Source organism: Lissotriton helveticus, chromosome 1_1, assembly GCF_964261635.1.
Source record: "Lissotriton helveticus chromosome 1_1, aLisHel1.1, whole genome shotgun sequence".
In the NCBI taxonomy this organism is placed as follows: Eukaryota; Metazoa; Chordata; class Amphibia; order Caudata; family Salamandridae; genus Lissotriton; species Lissotriton helveticus.
Genome location: NC_136057.1, coordinates 1,709,153,519 through 1,709,177,438, shown reverse-complemented (window position 1 = coordinate 1,709,177,438; position 23,920 = coordinate 1,709,153,519). Strand labels below are relative to the sequence as shown.

The 23,920-nt window shown below is 49.4% G+C and overlaps 1 protein-coding gene across 2 annotated transcripts in view; it reads left to right on the top strand.

The window, feature by feature from the left end:
* Positions 1–23,920, top strand: part of GLS2 (glutaminase 2) — a 324,314-nt gene that overhangs the window by 227,291 nt on the left and 73,103 nt on the right. For both annotated transcript variants that reach the window (XM_078689104.1, XM_078689105.1), the window contains exons 10-11: positions 1,031–1,097; positions 8,799–8,849. In XM_078689104.1, coding sequence (XP_078545230.1) covers positions 1,031–1,097; positions 8,799–8,849 — 118 coding nt within the window. The remainder of the gene's footprint in view (positions 1–1,030; positions 1,098–8,798; positions 8,850–23,920) is intronic.

Genomic DNA, 23,920 nt, shown 5'->3' with positions numbered 1-23,920 from the left:
TAAAGATTTGGAGGGAACTCTGTCATGATCTGCTGGCTAATGGCACACAGTCAGGCTCCCAAAGCGCTTCAGTAGTGGGCAGCCAGGTAGGAGCCGATCAGGAAGCGGATTAAATGTCTGTTTCCTTTGCTTTGCTTTTATTGGTGGAAGGGGGGTTCAATGGTTGGTCCAACTTCTATAACTGCACATATTTAATGACTGCATGATTCTTTTTGCTGCATTGTTTGCACACTTGTAGTTTGTTATTGTGTAAAACTTTAAATAAAGTTTCTTAAAAAAAATACAGAGGGGAACTCTCAAGTGCAATTTGCTCCTCCAGAATACACCTGCTGTTGAGAAAATCCCAGCACAGCCATCAGAACCTGGAGTTCTTTCCATTGCCACCCAAAAGAGTAAGATGCCTCTTACTTTTTCATATGCGTTACGCTTTACCACCTTCTCTGCTTTTCCTCGACAACTTTGTGGGCAACCACAGTGCTTAGTTTGAGCCGGTGGTTTCCTGTGCTCAGCACCGGCAATTGTCAACATCGGCAATTATGACAGACTGCCACATGGTGGCGCTGTTTGTGCAATTTAAAGATGAGCAGAACAACAGTTGTTTATTAATTATTACACATTAAAAACCACTAATAGCTGCCGCCTAATCAATTCTTGCTTTGAGGGCCTCGAACAGTCTGAATTGTCACACTTTTAGGAGGTCGATGTTTAGTAGTTATGTAGGTATGTCATTGGCAGCGATGGGTGGTGCAAGCTGTGGTGGTCTCCTGAGAGAAGGGCGCTTGCAATTATTTTTTTCTCCAAATTAAGCCCTGGTGAGCATTAAGGAATTGCCAGTCAGTGTGTCCTATCAGTACTTCTGTGAGAAGTGTACAGCCTATAGTATGTGTGTGTGTGTGTGTGTGTGTGCTTGTTTTTACTTTAGGTCAACCTGTCCTTTAAGAGATGACGGGTGAGGGTATAAAGAGAGACAGGGCGCGAGAACGCTTTTGGGCTGCCAGTGACACCACCTCCTCTTCTGTTCCTTATGCAGGTTCCAGTCTGAGAAGGAGACGGGGGACCGGAATTATGCCATCGGTTACTACCTGAAGGAGAAGAAGGTAGGGCAGAGGAGACTGTGCTGAGAAATGTGCAGGCCTTGCGCTGAGTGTACTGCACCGGGCGCTCAGAGGCCACATTTACCAAGCTTTAGGCCAGGTGCTCGCCAAAGAAAGAATCGTAGTACGCACCATTTTAAAGGCCTGAATGTGCACTGCTATATTGCGTTGGGTTTCGGATCGCCTGAGCAAACTCTAGTAAATGTGGGCCAGGCGTGCAACGCCCATTGGGCTCAAAGGCCTTCAGCCCCCGGCGTGCGTGTCAGCCAGGGCTGAGACAGCTTCCCAGACACACACACAGCCGCACCAAGTACTTCACAGGTCTTTAAAAAGACCATTTACTTGTTAATTAGGCTTTGTTGTTTTTTCACCTCTTATTAGGGCCCCTGCATCTCCACTGTGCCTTTTTCAGCACACACACACAGGTTATCGAGGTGTCCATCCCCAGCCCTGTTTCGGAACGTCAACCCCATTTGAGCTGTACATCTCCACAGCGTGGCTGTGTTTGTGCTTCTCCAATCGTGAGGACGGATGGTAGAGTAGAGCACACGTCACTACATCCAAGGCTTTTGTGTATATGTCTCAATGTTAGTCCCATAGGAAACTCGTGCACTTAGCTCATTCTAACATTGTGTGTTTATTTCAGCACCACGGAGAGTGCACACTGACATTCCTAGATCGCAGTAGTTACATTTTTCTCTGTGAGCCCTAACTTCACACACATATGTAGCGCACAGACACCTCTCCACAAAAAAACAGGTGCTTTCTCAAGTTTCGGAAATTCTAGCACGTTTACATATCTATATATGTGCATACAACAATAACAGTGCTGCAAAGCTGCAGGGGTAGTGAGAGTGTGTGATAGATAATTAGGGGTTAGTGATCAGCTGCGTGTGGTGACGGAACAGCACAGGTAGGAATGATCTATACACAAGGTTGGTGCTTAACCTAACCGCCTCCCCCTCCCAGAACTCTGCAGCTAAGTTTTAGGTCAAAGTCTACCAGATAGCTTAACTGTCTCGTTTGCTAAGGACATCTTGAGAACATCCGGAAAGATACCCTTGAAGTGCTTTTTAACTGTTGTTTGCCATTGGTTTTGTGGTTTGTATCTCAGATGCGCTTGCTTTCTATTTGTTGGCTGCATTTGTTTTAAATGTAGGCTGTCTTGCTTGAGTTCGCCCCTTACCCTGCCCAAACCCTATTCAGTGTATTCGTCCATGAGTGCTCGATTTCTGTAAACAGGCCTTGTTTTATTTTGTCACATTGCTGTGCATTCAAAGAGTTTTTGTTTTAAGGAACAAGGGTCCCTAACATGAGGTCACAAAGCCAAAGCATATGAAAATAGAGATACAATGATGTCTACTTTTTATGTCCAATTGGACTTGATCATGTAATGTACATGGTAAAAGAGGGGAAACATGCAAGTGGGAACGTAATTATACCAAACAATTCAGGCACACAAAGAAGCGTGGCCGAACAATGTTCAACATGCAGGCCACCAATGGATAAATGGCACAACTTAGCACATTTAAATAAATGTATACAGTTGTGTCAAGGTGCGAGAAGTCGACGAAGTTTCGATCTCGCTACAAAAATGCAGGGATCATCTTCAGGACAAAAGAATGGATGCCTGTGACAATTGCCTATTGGGGGAAAAAAGAAGGAAGGGAAAGGGGGAAGGAAGAAGGGGTGGAAACAAACAGGGTGGGGGAGAAAACACAATTAGCGAAGGGATGCACAATCTGTACACCACTTCTACTCATGCCATGCATGCCAACATGGGGAGAGGATGTAGCCTTACGGCTAGAGCAGTCGACCTCGAAGTTGGGAAACCGGGTTCGAGTCTTGGCAACAACGCTCAACATCCTGTGATTCTGGGCAACTCACTTAATCTCCCCGTGCCTAACAAAAATAAAAGTGTCAATCTGTAACCAAACTGGTGCTTATGTAAAGCGCTCTGATACCCGATGTCTTGGTTCTAGTTCGCGACGCTATATAAAACTCTTTAAAATAAAAAATGCCTGTGGGAGTTGTGATAATATACTATAGGCCTGAGTTGTGGAACATGCTGATTAATCCTATTGTGGGTCAGAAGGGATGACTGTGATCAAGGTGATTGGGGGCAGTGGGGAGTGTATGGGTAACTACAAAGGTGAACAAGGGTAGCCTGGGTACCTGGAATTCACTGGTCGAAGTGCCATGATCCTGGCATAATTATCTGTGGTGGATGGTCACTGGAGTGCATTGCAGGGGCCATCGAGGGGTATAAGGGCCTAAAATCATACAGAGAACGTGAAGTTACTCTAGGAAGGAATATCGTCTTACACAATTTGAATAGGTATCTAGCTTGCATACCACAGGGTTGTGGGGGTCCGGCCCTGTGGGTGTGGGTTTGGAGGCACAGAATTGGTGTTGATAGATCCCGGGCCAGCCAGGACGGCTGTCGCTGTGGAAAATTTGAAATGAAGAATTTAGAATCAAGATTTCAGAGAAGGCTACCTAGCTCGATGTGAATTTGTGATTTACTTGCATACCTCAGAGTAGTAGGTGTCCGGGATGGGGGTGACAACATGATGTGATTAGGGGCAAAGTGTTCGTAGGTAGAGAGCCGCGGCCATATTGGAAGGAGGATAGGTAGAGAGAGAACAGATTTAACGAGAAACATTCCAAATGTTCATTATAAATTTTTTATGGATACCATTCATTAGGACTCAGTTTTAATGTTTGGACAACAATGAAGTGGAGGAAGGAATCATTTGTATATGCGGAACATTAACGTCATTCACCTTATAATTGCACAGGAAAAACACTTAGAATTACTTAGGTTTAAGATTCATGAGAAGCCTTTCTATGCCACCTAAAAGTGTATGACATAACATTATGGACCTCCAAGTAATTGGGGTTAGTGATCAATAAAGTATGGTTCATCCAGTACATTTTAAAATTAACATCCCTAGACCGGCATATTGCACAGTCAACCAAGCAAATGATATAAGAGTATGGCATAACAATGCAAACCTCCAAGTAATTGGGATTAGTAATCTCTAGACAGGCATAATGCACAGTCTAACCAAGCACATGATGACAGTGCGAGACCATCCTATGTAGAGGGACATGCAATCATTAGAATAGTTAACATTACAGTCTGACTTAAAGAATTAGAGAGGCTCATCATCTCAACGTGCAAATATTATCACAATGTGGTTCATCCAGAGAACCCCTTGATTAACATTTGGATGGGTATATTTTGCGGCGTAAACAAGAAGATAAGTAACAACGTAATGGTTGCCATAAAAAGATGAATGTATTCGCAGCATACATATAGTAATATAGTAATAGTAGGATCAAATTGAAAGGTATGGTATGGAGATAATGTTAATACAGTGATATGGAGATTATGTTAATACAGTGATATTTGTATATTACTCTCTTTTAGATAGTGGCTTCAGTTTAGGAGGTGCATAGTCTGAGAGGTGGTTGTTGCACCATTAATTGCGTGAGAGGGTCAACCAGGAAGGACATAGTCATAACTGCATTTTTCGCACCCGATGTTGTCTCATTAATCGGCTGATCTTAGACCCATCTCTGCCTTACCCGAGAGGAAGTTCAGTATATGGATAATCCCTGCCCCCAAGGAATCCAATTATTTCTCCAAACACCAACCAGGCCATTTCTTCCATGCTGCTCCATTCCTCTTAACTGTGTTTGAGGCCCTTGGCTGTCTGATGAATCCTGAAAAGACTTCCAAAAGTCCCTTGTTCATCGAGCTTCACCTGAATTCATCCTGGCAATCAGTTTGAGATGTCCCTGGACCACCATCGAATGTGGTTGTCCGCAACAGTCTAAGAGGATGACCAGGGTCTCTGGCAGCATGATTATGAGGTTCTTTGACAGCTCCATTAGAACAGGGAATCACACCTGTGACCTCCATGCAGGATTCACCATAATCAGATTTGTTCTCTGTGTCCTGGTCTAAGCCGTCACCCTAGCAATTATGGCGAAGGGTGGAAAGGCATATTTCTGTATTTCTGGCGTGAAGACCAATCCTCTAGGAAGGCCTCTGTTGCTGTGGCATCCGGTCTCCAGCTGAAGAATATCAGTAGCTGATTATTCAACCTGGACGTAACGAGGTCCAAATCCCTCAGTCCCCACGTATCCATCAGGGCTTTGAAGTCCGACCAATACAACTCATTGGCGGCCATACTATTACTGCAGTTCCAGTTCTCCACCTGTTAACCTGGGAGATATTCCGCTGTTACTGTGATCTTGTGTCACAGGCAAAAATGCCAGAAGTCCTTCGCTAATTCTATCAGGTTCCTTGAGCTTGTGCCTCCTAATCTGTTGATGTGTCTCACCGCAGACAAGTTGTTCATCTTTAGAAATACACAGCAAGAGACTTTGTCCTTGGTCATCTACTTCAAAGCAACGCATCTTGCAAAAAGTTCTTGCCAATTTATGTGTAGACTAAGTTCTTCTTCTGACTATCTTCCTCCCATCTTACTAGCATCTAAATATTCTCTGCATCTGGCGCCCGAGCCCCATCTCCCTGTGTCCTATCCTATGATCAGGTCCAGGGAGGACCTGATGATCACTCTCCTGTTCCATGCCTCCATGTGATCCACCCATGCCAGGATCTCCATCATGGCATCCTGCATTAGGAGAACTAGGTGGGAGTATGTCGACCTTCGCCTGAGATGTGAAGCCTTAACTCTTTGTAAAGCTGTTTAGTGCGGCTGCTCCAGACAGATCACTTGAATAGATGAGGATAGGATGCCTACACTCCTGGCAAGTTGTCTGATACAGACTTTGTCCCTTCTCGTGACCTTCCTTAATTCCTTTTTGATCTTCTGCGGCTTCCCTTTTGAGAGGTTCAGGGATGTCTTCACTGAGAATCACAAACCCAAAAAAAGGGGATGATCTGGCTTAGTCATAGGTGTGTATTCTCTTGATTGATCACAAAACCAAGATCTGGCAATGAGTCAATAGCCGTGATCATATTGAGTCGCAACCGTTGACGATATTGATCCATCAAGAGGATATCAGCTAAATAGATTATCTACCTTATTCTAAAGGACCTTAATTGTTCCACCACTGGACTGGGAGCATTAGCTTGGTAAAGAAACAATGGGGCAAATGAGAGGCTGAATGGAAGTGCTTGGAATTCGTAACGCTTTCCCCTCCAAACAAAGTGCAGAAATTTCATTTGAGTGGCATAGATGTGAACCGTTAAATAGACATCTTTGAGGTTGAGTCTGACCATCCAATCTGTTTGCAAGAGGATGTCTGTAACAGGATAACCTTCATCTTAAAATGGGGGTAGACCAGCCACTCTCTGAAGTCTTTCAAATATTTTATAGGTCTGAAACGCGTGACTTTTTTCTCTAATAGAAAGAGATTATTAAAGAAACATTGTGGCTGTGTTATCAACCTGTAAATCACTCCATCTGTTTCCTGTCCTCGTGACTCCTGATCTATCAGACTCATTTCACCACCCAAAAATTTCAGAGGAAAGAGGTTTGCTTTGGGGAAGCATAAAATTCTATGCGAAATCCCTGAAACGTCTGTAAGACCCAGAGGTTTTCAGAAATGTCCTTTCATTTATCCACAACCCTCTCAATCTTTTCCCCAATTTCATGGGTAAAATGGATAATCCTTACCAAAAAATCCTCCTTGGGCATCAGCTCCTCTTTGGAAGTTGGTTCTGTAATTCCTGCCTCTGTTGGAAACTCTTGAGGAGAAGAAAATTCCTCATCGACAGCCATCGTAACAGGTGTTGCCTGCCCTCGAAAGGAGCTTTGTGGAGATTCCGGCAGAGGAGCAGTCCCTGCCTCTTCCAGCCCGAGGAAAACCTTCCCAGAGAAGATCTTCTTAAAGGAAGTCTGAGCATTCTCTATGGCTGAGAAAGTGACTGAATTTTCTTATATCCCTGCCAAAATAATCTCTGAATAACTTGCCTTGGGTGTTGGCCCCTGCTTCTGAAGTTGAGAGGCCTCCCAATTTGAAATCTATCTTTATTAGGAGTGACAAGCGTTGCTCTGCTGACAGGGCGCAGTTAGCATTACCTAACAGACAGATCGCACTTTGTGCCTAGCCACAGACTGTCTCTGTCGATAGGATCATGTGCGAACTCAAGGTGTCCTCTGCTAACTGCAGGATCTTCATGAGAGGGCCCATCCAGCCAAGAAGCTAGTCCTGACAGGCCCTCCACAAACGATCGATCCCCTTTTTATGGTCATTTACATACTTTGCAAAAACTTGCACATTTTTGATCAATGTCTGGTGTTTTGTAACTTTGCCCTCCAGGTAGGGACATTCTGCTCCCAACCTTGCTCTAACCATCCTTTTAAGGGCTGGTCTGATTCTCTTGGTGACATGGTCTGCCACTTTTTGCTCGGGAAACCATTCTGATGACCTAGGATGTTAAGGTTCCCAGGTTCAAATACGTCACACTGGGGAACCTCCTCTTCCAGTGCACCTATGGAGTTGGACCCATGACACCATGGTCTGCTGCACCCAGGTTCACCATCTGAGGAACCATCATCGTCCTCTTTACTGCCCTCTCCTTATGCGGAGGACCATAGGATCGGATCATAATCTGGGTCAACTGTGTCGCCGCTCTTCCAGAAAGTACTGCCTCCCGAGAGGGTAAATGTTTCAACTTGTGCGCACTCTTACGGAAGACTTCACATAGTCCAACAAAGTCTTCCAGGTGCCACGCGTCACACTGTGCGGCCGCTTTCTTGGGGCACTGGTAATCTAGCTCTAGGTCTGCAACAGGTTTAATATTTTGGAAAGGGGGAACATTTCCAAAGGATTGAGGAATATTGCATAAAGGCCCCCAAATCTGGTCATTGGTGGGCTTAAGGGTCTCAGTAGGTGCCTTAGAAATTGATCTCTATACTTCCACAGGCAGGCCTTGCCCATCTGAAAGCCATTCTCCCCCCCCCCCCCCCCCCCCCCACCATAATAGAACTGGGAATACTCGCAGTCGTTGGATACCAGCATTAGCATCAGGGCGAGAGCACCAGTTCCATGCAATATGTGTACTCCAAGCTCTAGCTGCACCCTTTATTACTACTACGGATTTCCATGCCCTTGTGCTCGGATAATGTATTGCAGTTAACCCAGCGGGGTTCAAATCGTACCGCAAGCTCCTGTCACAGGAGTGGGTGGGACCTAGGGAGAATCGCTGGCTTCAGGGCACACTGGATGCCTTAGTCGTTAGTTTGCTGTCAGAATTGGATCAGAGCGGGTCTGTGGTGTTGCAGTAAAGAGGATATACCCTTACCATGGGGCATTGGTCACTAATTTGGAAACTTTGGATTTTGGTTCGTGTGTTAAATTGGGGTTAATTAAATAATAATATTGTGAGGTCCAGTCTATTATTCTCAAATTGAATTGTGAAGGCGATCTGAGAGGATGTGTAGAAGCAGCAAATTTGTGAAAACAGCCATAAAGAAGCAATTATATTGCAAAACACATTTTAGCTGGATGTCTGCTTTTCTGCGTCATGCAATATTTGTGAAAACAATTGAACGAGTGCTATCATAGAATGGAATTGTATCGAAAATTGAATACATTTCTTTTGATCTGAAGCAGCAAGATTGACGGATTTCTTTGACACATTTTCTCTCAGAGAACTTGAATCATTGTGTAGTTGCCTATCACTAACATGTTGTCCTTTCTCCTGCTTTGGTTCATTAGTGCTTCCCCTATGATGCAGATATGATGGCCGCTCTCGACTTCTACTTCCAGGTGAGTGTTTGAGACCTGTTCCTTCTTTTCTCCTCTCGGATGGTGGGATCTTGCCTGCATTTGGGTGTGGCATAATCCTGGCTGTTAAGTGGTCAAAGTACCAAGATTGGCCAGATGGGATTCTGTCCTTATTTCAAATAATTGGGCGCAGACTTGCTCCAGCAATGTAAATTTAATTGAAAAGTATTTGTTATAACTATAGCATTAATGTAAATGTAAATGTACAGGAATTTATATAGCGCAAATCACCAAGCGGTTTCTAAGCGCTTGCTTAGGGAACCCGTCCCCTGTGAGATAACCCCGGCAGGGTATCCGCAAGGTGAAAGCCAGGCATCCCGCCGCGAGGGGCCGTTGTGGAGATTAAGCAAGCTATTGCCCAGAGTCGCAGAGTGTGAACCCGTGAATCGAGTAGGCACCGGAGCAAGAATTGTCGAGTCCATGGACATTTTAGGACTCAAGACCCCGCCGAGCCGGGAATTGAACCCTGGTCCCGGGCTGACCTCTGCTTCCAGGTCTGTCTCCGATAACCAGTGAGCCACACTTCTCCATGTAACTACTTTATCCAGTAGCAACACCGCAGCCTAGACTAGTACATTTGTACATTTCTTTCTTGAATACCCCTAAAACAGACAGACACATGTGTTTAAATAACATTTTACAATAGCCTGCAACGACATTAAGTAGTTACACTGGATAGAGGGTTGCTGGTAGGTGTGAATCTGATTTGCAGTGTACATTAAGGCCACAATTATGTTCATAGTGGCAATGTTATGCAGCCAAAAACGTCGGGGGTGCACAGATTTTTCCGCTCCGTACCATTATGGATGCATCTCATTGTCTACTGGAGATGGACTGGGAATACCGCGCATATGGTAATTCTTGTTGGGAAGTCCCACAGCTGTTTGCTGTCACTGAAAGGATGGAGGAATTACCAAATGGAAATATTGTTGCTACCGATAAATCTGCCACTTTATCCCTTTCTGGTCAGCGGACAACATTGTTTGTGGCAGTTATTATCCAAATTACCAGTTCTACCTCTGGATACATAGCAAACAGAATGGTATTAGCAACATAGGACCCGATTTAAAGTTTTCGGGTGGTCATGATGTGTGTTCAACGCACTTTGTAACTAGTGCACATAAATATCGATGTTCAAAATATTGAAAACAAATATAGACTCCCATACCTAAACAGGTAAGTACAAAAATATCAAAGCAAAAATATTGATGGAAAAATATAGATGTAAAAAAATCGATTTAAATATATATGAAAATAAAAGAATATATATTAAATATATTAAATATTAATTTTAACAAGATAAATTACATTTAATATATAATTTAACAAAATATAACAAATAAACTTAATTTAAAAAAGATAAACACACAAACATAATAGTTTACACATATATATTTACTTTAAAATAATGAATAAACTACTATCTTTCATTTATTTTAAAACTTTAAGATTATATAAAAATATAATATATATATCAATATTTAAAACAAAAAAACATTCTATAATAAAGTAAAACATTAACTATTAAAAAATGTAAACTTACATTTCCCAATACAATCAGTGCAACAGTAGTGAAAGTGTTGGAAAGCAAAATAATAAAATTGACTATTCCAACTCCAGTTAGTGCTGCAGTAGGGAAAGTGTTGGATAGCGGAGGGGTAAAAATTACTATTCCCACACCACTGGAAGCAACAGCAGGGAAAGTGTTGGATAGTGGAGGGGAACCAATTACTATTCCCACTCCAAAGAATGCAACAGTAGGGAAAGTATTGGATAGCGGAGGAATAAAAATTACTATTCCCACTCCAAAGAGTGCAACAGTAGGGAAAGTGTTGGATAGCGGAGTGGTAAAAATTACTATTCCCACTCCAGTGAATGCAACAGTTGAAAAGTGTTGAAAAGCGCAAGGGGAAAAATTAATATTCCAACTGGAGTGAGTGCAACAGTAGGGAAAGTGTTGAATAGCGGAGGTGTAAAAATTACTACTCCCACTTCACTGAGTGCAACAGTAGAGAAAGTGTTGGATAGCGGAGGGGTAAGAATGATGACTCCCACTCCAGTGAGTGCAACAGTAGGGAAAGTGCTGGATAGCAGAGAGGTAAAAATAACTATTCCCACTCCACTGGGAGCAACATTAGGGAAAGTGTTGGATAGCGAAGAAACTAAAATTACTATTCACACTCAAACAGTTTAAACAAAAATAAAAACATTAAAAGTTATTTAAAAAGGGACGTGGCCAAGATGGCGACCTGATCGGACGCAGGTCTCCGTGGCTCCCTGCCCCGATCCTCGAATAAAGCACCTGACATAGCCTAACCCTCTCCAAACACTGCTCACCTGGTCCCTACTTGACCGCGGAGGTGGACTGCACCGTCTACGCTGCTGCTGTCGAGCCTGCCTGACCGAGCGGGGGACCTAGCGGAGGTGACACCCCATGACCGCAAGCCCTGAAATGGCGGCCACCCCAGGGGTGATCGCCGGCTTTGACGGGACCAGTGGCTGCCATCCGGGAGAAGAGACGGTAGTCCCGCGCCCTGCGGGGCCCACGACGGGGCCCGGCGGCCCGTGATACCTGGCCGGGAGTGAAGTGGAGCCCCTGGCTGCAGCTGCCGCGACCCGGCCGGTGGAGCAAGGGAGATCTGGCCGGAGGTCGCGGAAATCGAGGTCCCGGCTTCTGGGCCTACCCGGCCGCTGGCCCGGCGGACCCCCGCGACCGGAGTGGGCGCCCACACTACGAGATCCATCACCCCGCCGTTCGTCAGGCAGAGAAGTGAGTGACGGTCTGGACTGCCGCGGGGAGAGGTGAGGTGGCGGTGCGGGAGCAGTAGAGACGGGCCTGGCATCGAGCGGTGATTCAACAGGCGGCGCCCGCCCCGGGGACGGGGTCTGAAGCAGCCGAAACCGGAGGTGAGGAGAATTGTGGAGGGGCGCGAGGGAGAGACTCGGGGGGGGCACGCTCGAGCCCCCGGCGCCAGGCCTGGCGAGCCAGGAGGCGGACGGGTGCGAAAGAAAGAGGCAAAGGCCTGCATCGTGCACGGGGGCCTTCATCAGAGAGACCCCAGCTGCGGTTCTAGCAGCAGTCCCGGCCCCCACGTGCGTGCCTGCGCCCGTCGCCCTCGGGCGGGTCCCTGCCTGCGGCCGCACTCGGCCCACCGACCCCTGCACGACCGCCGACCTCCCGGCCATCGCCACAACACTTGAGACCTACCCCGGTGCTTCCGTGGGGCCCCGGTCCGCCTACTCGAGGGCCCGAATTCTGGCTCTCGCCGCTGCCCACGGATCAGGAGACCACCCATTCGGCGCCCCCGACCGCACTCGGCAACGGTCGCTCCTGGCGCACCTGGGTCCCCGAGACTACACAGGGAGGGGGTACTCTCGACAGCCAGAAACAGAGGATAGTGTACGCACCAACCGACCACTCCCGACGCCTCGCGATACTTCCCCTCCACGGAGTCCATTCCCTCCCCGCGGGGCAAACCGCCGGCCTACCCCTTCGGGGCCCACGGACAACTCAGGGGCGAGGAGTGCCCCGGGAGATGAGGGACCCGATAACACGCACCGCGATCCAGCCATGTCCTCCACCAACCGCAGAACAGGGCGCACCATCACGGACATGCTAGTAAAGGGGGCGGCCAAAAGTGAGAAAAACCCAGACAAACAGAACCCGGAGCCCCAACCCAAAGATGGAGGTCGAGCAGATGGGGAAGCGCCGGCCACGAAATCCTTCATGGAAGCGCTGTTCACCTCCCTCAAAGAAGACATTCAGACCCTTAAACAGGAGATGGCTGGAGGGTACAAAGAACTACGACGAGATATGGACGAGATTGGGGAAAGAGTGGCGGGAGTGGAGAACGCTGATATCGCCAGAAGCGAGGAAGGGCACGCACTCCAACAAGAAATACTCAGACTTCAGGAGCAACAGATGGACTTACAAGCGCATTCCGAAGACCTGGAGAACCGCTCGCGGTGCAATAACATCCGCGTCCGGAATATACCCTCAAAGGCCGAAGGAGGGGAAGTGGCAGCCTACTTACAGGGCCTGTTCCGAGACATTCTGGGGGAGCCCGAGGACTTCGAGATTAGAATCGACAGGGCGCATAGAGTGGGCCTCCCGCGCAGTTCTGCCGCCCCACCACCGGACATCCTCGCCTTCCTCCCTGACTTCTCCCTCAAAGAGCGCATCTTGAAAATGGCTCGGCAAAACCGACCCCTCATCTATCAAAGCCACACGGTGGAACTCTTCCAGGATCTGTCCGCAATTACCCTGCAGAAACGACGAGCATTCAAGAGGGTCACTGCTTTCCTAAGAGACAAAGGGGTCCCATACTCTTGGGGGCACCCATTCCGCATCATTTTCAAGTGGAACGGAACGCTGCACCAATTCAGATCCTTAAGTAACACTTGTGACCTGCTGGGCATTCCCCTTGAGGGGGAGGGCTCGGGAGACGAGACCGGTGCTCCGCTCTCTCATTCAACGCCCCCACTGAGCACTGGAGATGGCTGGCAGAAAGTGAGACACAGGCGACCTAAGAAAAAAATCAGCAGGCCAGATCCAGAGACAGTGGCGCAGGAGCACGCGGCTGCTATCCAAGAGGTGACCAAAGACACGGCCAGCACGCCATGAGACATAGCAGCCTGGGATTCTGATATACAATACCGCCGAGAGGCGGGAGGACCGGGACAGGGAGCCGGCGGGTCGCCGCTGCCACTACTTCCCTGTCAACGTTACACGTTACCACAGGCCCTGCCGGACTGATGGCTGGACCTGGGGCAATGTTCACCAAAGGGTTACCCACAGTTGGGGCACGGTTGGGGGGGGGTGTAGGGAGGGGACGGTGGGAGTTGGGGGGATGTTGGGGGGGAGGGGGGGTGCTCCTTGTCCACGAAATTCTGAGTTTATGCCGGGATTTCCTAGGCCACCACATACAAGACACGGTTCAGCTTCGCCACAGACTAGTGCAGGCCCGGCACCGCGCGTAGCGACTTAAGCTGACACACCCCTTAACGATTCTCTCACTTAACGTGAGAGGGCTCAACAACCCTATTAAGCGCAGGGCGGTCCTGTCCCTCCTGGAGCACTCGAAGGCAGACATCTGCCTCCTGCATGAAACCCATCTGATGCCCAAAGACCAACACAGACTCAAGTCCCGATCCTTTCCCTGGCAGTTCTTCTCGTCCGCTAACAAAAAAGTAGCCGGGGTAGCGATATTGGTGGCCAAGTACTTCGGGGGGAGGGTCCTGCAAAAAGAGGCTGAGATCCAGGGTAGGCTGCTAGTCCATCGCTTCCAAGTGGCGGGTCAGACATTGTTGGTAGGTACTATCTATGCACCCAACGACGGCCAAGAGACATTTCTACACACCGCCCTGGAGGCAGCCACAGCTACCACGCATTATTATTATTATTATTATTATTATTATTATTTGCTGTTTTATAACGCGCTCCATTACTCCAGAGTATCCTGGCGCGAAAAAGGGAAAAAAAACAAAAAAAACAAGCAAGTGGCCATCTAAAGGAAACATGACACTATATTATTATTATTTGCATTCACATCTGCTGCTTGGGGGTGACCTGAACCTTGTGTTTCACAAGACGGCGGACCGCTCCGGCCAGCGGTCCGGTCAATTGGGGGCACTGTCTACAGCGGGGCACACTCACATCACAGACCTAGACCTCGTTGATCTTTGGAGACACACACATCCACGGGCGACAGCATACACTTATTACTCCGCAGCCCACAAAACATACGCACGACTTGACCACTTTTTGTGTTCCTCCCAACTGGCACGTCAAGCACGAGATGTGGAGATCCTCCCGGCCTCTCTGTCTGATCACTCGCCGGTAGTGGCGTCCTTTCTGGTCTCGGCAGCGCCCAACCCGCAGCGACACTGGCGACTGCGTGATAGCCTTTTGCAGCTTCCGTCCACGTTGGAGTGGATTAAAACGGCGCTTGCTCAGTTCCTCTCACACAACGCCAACGGAGATACCTCTGAGGCTACGCAATGGGCAGCCCTGAAAGTGGTTCTAGCCTGAGCATTTTTCTCCCTCCTGAGGCGGAAGCCGGGAGGTTCTTGCACTATCCCTTATCTTGCTTCATTTTAGCGTACTAATTGTACCCTGTACCCTGCTTGATCGAAAAGGCAGTGTATTTTACCTTGGACTCTGGGGCACTTTTAAACTTACTTCGAAGCTTCTCCCCCCTCCTCCGCTACTCGGGCCACTCTCAGCTGAGCATAGACGCTGGGAGATTGGTCCCGAGTAGACGAAGGGAAACGCAGCGGCCATCTTGGGGGTGGTAAGCGCTGTGACGCGCTCTAGTTTACTATATAAGGGTTTCTCATGCCTCGGCGCCTGATCTAGCCTGAGCATTTTTCTCCCTCCTGAGGCGGAAGCCGGGAGGTTCTTGCACTATCCCTTATCTTGCTTCATTTTAGCGTACTGATTGTACCCTGTACCCTGCTTGATCGAAAAGGCAGTGTATTTTACCTTGGCCTCTGGGGCACTTTTAAACTTACTTCGAAGCTTCTCCCCCCTCCTCCGCTACTCGGGCCACTCTCAGCTGAGCATAGACGCTGGGAGATTGGTCCCGAGTAGACGAAGGGAAACGCGGCGGCCATCTGGGGGTGGTAAGCGCTGTGCCGCGCTCTAGTTTACTATATAAGGGTTTCTCATGCCTCGGCGCCTGTTCTAGCCTGAGCATTTTTCTCCCTCCTGAGGCGGAAGCCGGGAGGTTCTTACACTATCCCTTATCTTGCTTCATTTTAGCGTACTGATTGTACCCTGTACCCTGCTTGATCGAAAAGGCAGTGTATTTTACCTTGGACTCTGGGGCACTTTTAAACTTACTTCGAAGCTTCTCACCCCTCCTCCGCTACTCGGGCCACTCTCAGCTGAGCATAGACGCTGGGAGATTGGTCCCGAGTAGACGAAGGGAAACGCGGCGGCCATCTTGGGGGTGGTAAGCGCTGTGACGCGCTCTAGTTTACTATATAAAGGGACGTCCACTCTCCGCGTAGTGGACGCGTCTTGCGGACGCGCCGGACTCACGCCGGAGTCATGCCAGAGTCCTGCCCGTCTGCGCCCGTCCGCGTCACGGAGGCGGACGGGGCGGGATGTGTTGCGGGTTGTAGGATTACATATTCAGCGGCTGAGCTCTTGACATTTAGGAAATATACGACCACATGTCAGATGGTCTTTCCGGCGAGGTATAGAGGTAAATGCCGGTGTCCTGGTTGTGGATGGTTTCCATGCACCCTTCCGGTGCATGGGACCTCTAGCCCTAGGACCTCTGTTAATTATAAATGCCTTTTACTCAATACTCGCTCCCTGGGCAGACATGCTCTTGATATTTATGAACTGCTAACGGTCGAAAAACCGGTATGTCTTATGCTCACTGAAACATGGCTAGGGGTGTCCTCTAACCCTGACATTGCAACTGCTATCACTCCTGATTATGTTATTCACAGACATGATAGACCTATCGGGAGGGGTGGAGGGGTCGCGATTGTGGTTTTAAGATCTACCCCTTGTGTGGTTGTCCCTATGGCGTCCATCTCTGGCTGTGAATCCTTGGATTTTTCTATTGCCCTATCTGCCCATCAATCCTTCTCTGGGTTCCTGGTTTACAGACCACCTGGTCTGCGTGGATCTTTTTACGAGGAGCTGCAGGAGTCAATCGCGGCACTCTGCTTAAAAACTGAACATTGTATTGTGCTTGGGGATTTTAACATACACATGGACGTCCGGACGGACGGCGATGCGATTAAAGTCAATGACATCACCGCCCCCCTGGGCCTTATTCCCTATCTGTCTGGTCCAACCCATAACAAGGGCCACACTCTTGATCAGGTATTTTCCACCTTTCCTCTTGTTATGGCTAGTCCCGCCCCCGTCCTCTGGTCGGACCATTATCTGATTTGCTTTCAGATTCAGGGAACTAGCAAATCACCTGGCGGAAAATCTAATTATCTAAGGCACCCCAGGCGGGCCTATCATCTGGTTACCCCTGGGAGTTTGTCTCAGGCTTGTCTGGAGCATCCCTGTTCCTTATCAGGTGACTTAGAGAGTGATCTTAATGTGTTACAGAAGTGGCTAGTAGAGCGGTTAGACGAACTTGCCCCGCCTATTGCGCCCCGGACATCTACAAGACGGATTTCAGCGCCTTGGTTTACGGAGTCTCTTGCTTTGTCCCGGCGAAATTGCAAGGCTGCTGAGAGGCTTTGGCACCAGCAGTATGATCCGGAGGCCAAGGCCGCCTATAGGGCCACCTTAAAGGCTTATCATGCGGACATCCTGGCCGAAAAAAAGAACTATTTCTCAGCCAGAATTGAGACGGCGTCAAGTTCCTGTAGAGAAATGTTTTCCATTGTTAAGGAGTTTGTCACCCCTAAGGCTAGTGTATCGCAGCATGACTTTTCTGAACCATGGGTGGTTTCATTAGCAAATTTTTTTAGTACTAAAATAAAGCGGATTCAAGAGTCCTCCTCCTTGAACCCCTGCGCTGATGCCATCCCAAGGGATCAGCTGATCTTGACAGACGGAACTGGTCCTTTTCTATCGGAGTTTCCAGCGATCTCTGATTCTATTTCTCAGGACCTCCTCTCTAAACTTAAGTCAGGTTCCCCCTTGGACCCCTGCCCTGCTTCCTTCCTGGCCAGGGCTGCGGAGGTTTTGAACCCTCTGATCAATCCGATCCTTAATCTGTCATTGACGAGTGGTGTTGTCCCTATGGTCTGGAAACGAGCCATGGTTCTTCCACTCCTTAAAAAACCTGGTCTTGACCCTGAAAATCATGCCAATTACAGGCCAATTTCCCTGCTGCCTGCTCTTGCAAAGATAGTGGAAAAGCATGTTCACTCTGTGCTCTCACCTTTTCTTGAAACCCATGGCTTGTTGCACTCCACCCAGTCGGGCTTTCGATCCAATCTAAGCACCGATACTGCACTTCTGGAGGTTAATGAAGCCATTAAGGAAGTGCTGGATTCAGGTGGAAGAGCCATGCTGGTAATGTTAGATCTGTCGGCGGCTTTCGACACCGTCCCTCATGAGGCTCTCCTCAGCAGACTTCATGAGATCGGTCTGAGAGGGACGGTGTTGAGCTGGTTTAGATCTTATTTAGCTGGTCGCCGGCAGATGGTCTGGGCCCCCCTCACTCTGCCGAAGTGCCGCCTTTGGAGGTCGGAGTCCCACAGGGGTCGGTGCTTAGCCCGACTCTGTTTAACATCTTCATGACCCCTCTGGCGGTGCTGGCGGAGTCTTTTGGGGCTCAGATCTTGTCATACGCCGATGACACCCAGCTCCTTTTCACTTGTGGATGGGGGGCGGAGTTCAACGGAGAGAGCATCCGCGGGTGCCTTGGGGCTGTTTTTGACTGGTTTCAGCTGAACAGCCTCAAGTGCAACCCTGATAAATCTGAGGTGCTCTTCTTTGGGTGTCAGGCTGACCCCAGCTGGCAGGATTGGTGGCCTGTGAACATGTTTCCACCCTCGTCCTCCTCCTTGGTTGCCAAGAATCTTGGGGTCAAAATTGATAACAGCCTATCTCTTAAGCCCCAGATTCTAGGCCTGACCGGCACCTGTTATGGTCTTCTTAAAATGTTGCGCAAGTTTCTTCCCTTGCTCCCTTTGGCGCATAGGAAGACGACGGTCCAGGCTCTTATCTGCTCCAGGCTTGATTACTCAAATGTTTTATATTTGGGTCTTCCGGACTATCTATTACAAAAGCTTCAGGTAGTCCAAAACTCGGCTGCACGGGCGATTTTTGGCCTACCTCGTTGTGCGAAAGCCTCGGACCTGCTTCTTTCCCTACATTGGCTCCCTGTTAGAAAGCGGATTGTTTTTAAGGCACTCACACTTGCGCATAAGGCACTTCATGTGGTCGGAGCTGAATATATCCAGAAATGCCTTGCCTTCTACAAACCCACAAGATTCCTAAGATCGGAATCTCTTGGTTTGGCTATTGTCCCTGCTGTTAGGAAAGCAAGGGTTGGGGGACGTTCTTTCAAACATCTGGCTCCTCAGCTATGGAATACCCTCCCCCTGTCGCTCCGCTGTACTTCGAACCTGTTGGCCTTTAGGAAAGGTCTGAAAACGTGGCTCTATGGACAATGATTGATCTTTTTTCCTTCGCCCTCTTTTCTGTTTCCTTGTAGTTTTTCTGTGGGTTAGAAAGCGCCGGGACACTCCTTGGAGTAGCCGAGCGCTATATAAGACACCCATAACATTAATATTAACATTCTCCACGGCGAATTCATTTCTATAGCCACAGCTGACAATAGGGAGCGCGCGCAGAAAAGAGCCGAACTCACTCAGCGAGTGGCGGAACTGGAACAGATGCACCAGCGCACTGGGGCCACGCGGGCGTGGCGTCAACTATGCACGGAAAGGAAAATGCTGGCGGCTCTAGACCAGGATGTTGCGGAATATGCCGCCATGCGCCTCCGACACGCGTACTATACAGGAGGGGATCGCTGCGGGAGATTACTGGCGAGCAGGTTACGGGAACAGCGCCAGAGGCAACAGATCCGATCCATCCAGCCTAGCCACGGCGCCCCCATCACAGATGACGTGGCCATCGCCGCGGCCTTCGGCGACTACTACGCTGATCTTTATACAGCAGACCGCCTCGACCTGCAAGACGGTCATAATTACCTGCAGGGTGCAGCTCTCCCGTCTCTAAGTGAGGAGCAGACGGCATTCCTCGACCGGCCCATAGGCCTAGAGGAGGTCATATCAGCAATTTCTCGCCTTAAACTGGGGAAATCCCCAGGCCCGGATGGCTACACGGCGGCCTTCTATAAGACCTTTTGTCCACAAGTGGCCCCGCTGCTGAAGGGCCTTTTCAACACCTTCGATAAACCGGGTGCCATCTCCTCTGACTTGCTGGAGGCGGCCATTTCGGTGATTCCCAAGGCGCGACGGGACCCCACCCGATGTGGCTCATACCGGCCGATATCCCTGTTGAACATCGACCTGAAGCGCTACACCGGCATCCTAGCAAGTCGACTTGCACCCTATATGCAATAGCTGGTGGAGCCCGATCAAGCGGGCTTCATCCCACAGCGGCAGACGAGCGACAACACCAGGCGAGTCCTCCACCTCATCGAGGCCGGGTCGCGGACGAGGCCGGACTGCTTGCTCCTCACGATCGATGCAGAGAAGGCATTCGATAGGGTGCATTGGCCCTATCTGGAGTTGGTGCTACAGCGGTTCGGGATAGGAGAAACCCTGCGCAACCGTATATTTAATTGTTATCGCCAACCAAACGCTGCAGTCCGGGTTAACGGCCACACTTCCCCACGGTTTGCAATTGGCAGAGGGACTAGACCGGGGTGCCCACTCTCTCCCCTTTTGTTCGCGCTCTATATGGAGCCACTGGGGCAACGGGTGAGGAAACACAACCTCATTACGGGCATCCCGTTTGGCGGGGACACGCACACGATCAGTTTATACGCTGATGACATCTTACTATCCCTGACCAATCCGATGCAATCCCTCCGAGCACTTTTTATTGAGCTGCACGCCTTTACGCTGGCGTCAGGCTTTAAGATCAACGAGGCGAAGTCGGAAGCCCTGAACATATCACTGTCTCCAGAGGTGCTAGAGGATGCCAAGGCTGAATTTGACCTGCAGTGATCAGAGTCCACCATCCCTTACTTGGGGGTCTTGTTGGCCGCAACGGTGCAGGCCACCGCGGATGCCAACTATGCCGGGCTCAGCTCCCGACTTCGGGACAACCTTAGACGGTGGAAGCACCTAACCCTGTCTTGGCTGGGTCGTATCGCGGCAGTGAAGATGACCCTGCTGCCCCAGATTCTTTACATATTCCAGACCCTCCCTCTGCGCCCACCGGCGGGATGGCTTCAGAGGGCGCAATCAGATCTAGCGTGCTTTATCTGGAACGGCCGACGCCTGCGGTTTAAGCATACGATTGCCACACTTCCCCCTGAGCATGGCGGCGTGGGCATGCCCGACCTCACTCTATACTTCCAGGCAACTCAGCTGCGCACTCTGGTGGAGTAAAATGATTCAGAAAAGGGGGTGGTGATGAACAGAGTGTCTGAATTAAGCAGACCACTCTTACCCAGTCCAAAGATCAGGGCTTGATCCATCACCGTTATTTAGCTCACTGCCCCATCCCAGCTCAGAACCTGGCTATATGCAAATTAGTCTGTCCCTGGCCCAGTGCATCATGGGAACAGGGCAGACCAAACTACCAAGCCAATTCTTCACCAGAAAGGAGACAAGCTTCCGGGGACCGGTTTCTGCCATTCCAGGCGTCATCGGCCCGGCTTGCTTGAATCCTGATGGAGCAGTGAGCAAGGGACTCATGTCTGAGTATACCCTTCCACGCTTAGGGTGGACAAAATGATTCAGAAAAGGGAGTGTTGATGAACAGAGTGTCTGAATTAAGCAGACCACTCTTACCCAGTCCAAAGATCAGGGCTTGATCCATCACCGTTATTTAGCTCACTGCCCCATCCCAGCTCAGAACCTGGCTATATGCAAATTAGTCTGTCCCTGGCCCAGTGCATCATGGGAACAGGGCAGACCAAACTACCAAGCCAATTCTTCACCAGAAAGGAGACAAGCTTCCGGGGACCGGTTTCTGCCATTCCAGGCGTCGTCGGCCCGGCTTGCTTGAATCCTGATGGAGCAGTGAGCAAGGGACTCATGTCTGAGTATACCCTTCCACGCTTATGGTGGACAAAATGATTCAGAAAAGGGGGTGTTGATGAACAGAGTGTCTGAATTAAGCAGACCACTCTTACCCAGTCCAAAGATCAGGGCTTGATCCATCACCGTTATTTAGCTCACTGCCCCATCCCAGCTCAGAACCTGGCTATATGCAAATTAGTCTGTCCCTGGCCCAGTGCATCATGGGAACAGGGCAGACCAAACTACCAAGCCAATTCTTCACCAGAAAGGAGACAAGCTTCCGGGGACCGGTTTCTGCCATTCCAGGCGTCGTCGGCCCGGCTTGCTTGAATCCTGATGGAGCAGTGAGCAAGGGACTCATGTCTGAGTATACCCTTCCACGCTTATGGTGGACAAAATGATTCAGAAAAGGGGGTGGTGATGAACAGAGTGTCTGAATTAAGCAGACCACTCTTACCCAGTCCAAAGATCAGGGCTTGATCCATCACCGTTATTTAGCTCACTGCCCCATCCCAGCTCAGAACCTGGCTATATGCAAATTAGTCTGTCCCTGGCCCAGTGCATCATGGGAACAGGGCAGACCAAACTACCAAGCCAATTCTTCACCAGAAAGGAGACAAGCTTCCAGGGACCGGTTTCTGCCATTCCAGGCGTCGTCGGCCCGGCTTGCTTGAATCCTGATGGAGCAGTGAGCAAGGGACTCATGTCTGAGTATACCCTTCCACGCTTATGGTGGACAAAATGATTCAGAAAAGGGGGTGGTGATGAACAGAGTGTCTGAATTAAGCAGACCACTCTTACCCAGTCCAAAGATCAGGGCTTGATCCATAACCGTTATTTAGCTCACTGCCCCATCCCAGCTCAGAACCTGGCTATATGCAAATTAGTCTGTCCCTGGCCCAGTGCATCATGGGAACAGGGCAGACCAAACTACCAAGCCAATTCTTCACCAGAAAGGAGACAAGCTTCCGGGGACCGGTTTCTGCCATTCCAGGCGTCGTCGGCCCGGCTTGCTTGAATCCTGATGGAGCAGTGAGCAAGGGACTCATGTCTGAGTATACCCTTCCACGCTTATGGTGGACAAAATGATTCAGAAAAGGGGGTGGTGATGAACAGAGTGTCTGAATTAAGCAGACCACTCTTACCCAGTCCAAAGATCAGGGCTTGATCCATCACCGTTATTTAGCTCACTGCCCCATCCCAGCTCAGAACCTGGCTATATGCAAATTAGTCTGTCCCTGGCCCAGTGCATCATGGGAACAGGGCAGACCAAACTACCAAGCCAATTCTTCACCAGAAAGGAGACAAGCTTCCGGGGACCGGTTTCTGCCATTCCAGGCGTCCTCGGCCCGGCTTGCTTGAATCCTGATGGAGCAGTGAGCAAGGGACTCATGTCTGAGTATACCCTTCCACGCTTATGGTGGACAAAATGATTCAGAAAAGGGGGTGGTGATGAACAGAGTGTCTGAATTAAGCAGACCACTCTTACCCAGTCCAAAGATCAGGGCTTGATCCATCACCGTTATTTAGCTCACTGCCCCATCCCAGCTCAGAACCTGGCTATATGCAAATTAGTCTGTCCCTGGCCCAGTGCATCATGGGAACAGGGCAGACCAAACTACCAAGCCAATTCTTCACCAGAAAGGAGACAAGCTTCCGGGGACCGGTTTCTGCCATTCCAGGCGTCGTCGGCCCGGCTTGCTTGAATCCTGATGGAGCAGTGAGCAAGGGACTCATGTCTGAGTATACCCTTCCACGCTTATGGTGGACAAAATGATTCAGAAAAGGGGGTGGTGATGAACAGAGTGTCTGAATTAAGCAGACCACTCTTACCCAGTCCAAAGATCAGGGCTTGATCCATCACCGTTATTTAGCTCACTGCCCCATCCCAGCTCAGAACCTGGCTATATGCAAATTAGTCTGTCCCTGGCCCAGTGCATCATGGGAACAGGGCAGACCAAACTACCAAGCCAATTCTTCACCAGAAAGGAGACAAGCTTCCGGGGACCGGTTTCTGCCATTCCAGGCGTCGTCGGCCCGGCTTGCTTGAATCCTGATGGAGCAGTGAGCAAGGGACTCATGTCTGAGTATACCCTTCCACGCTTATGGTGGACAAAATGATTCAGAAAAGGGGGTGGTGAGGAACAGAGTGTCTGAATTAAGCAGACCACTCTTACCCAGTCCAAAGATCAGGGCTTGATCCATAACCGTTATTTAGCTCACTGCCCCATCCCAGCTCAGAACCTGGCTATATGCAAATTAGTCTGTCCCTGGCCCAGTGCATCATGGGAACAGGGCAGACCAAACTACCAAGCCAATTCTTCACCAGAAAGGAGACAAGCTTCCGGGGACCGGTTTCTGCCATTCCAGGCGTCGTCGGCCCGGCTTGCTTGAATCCT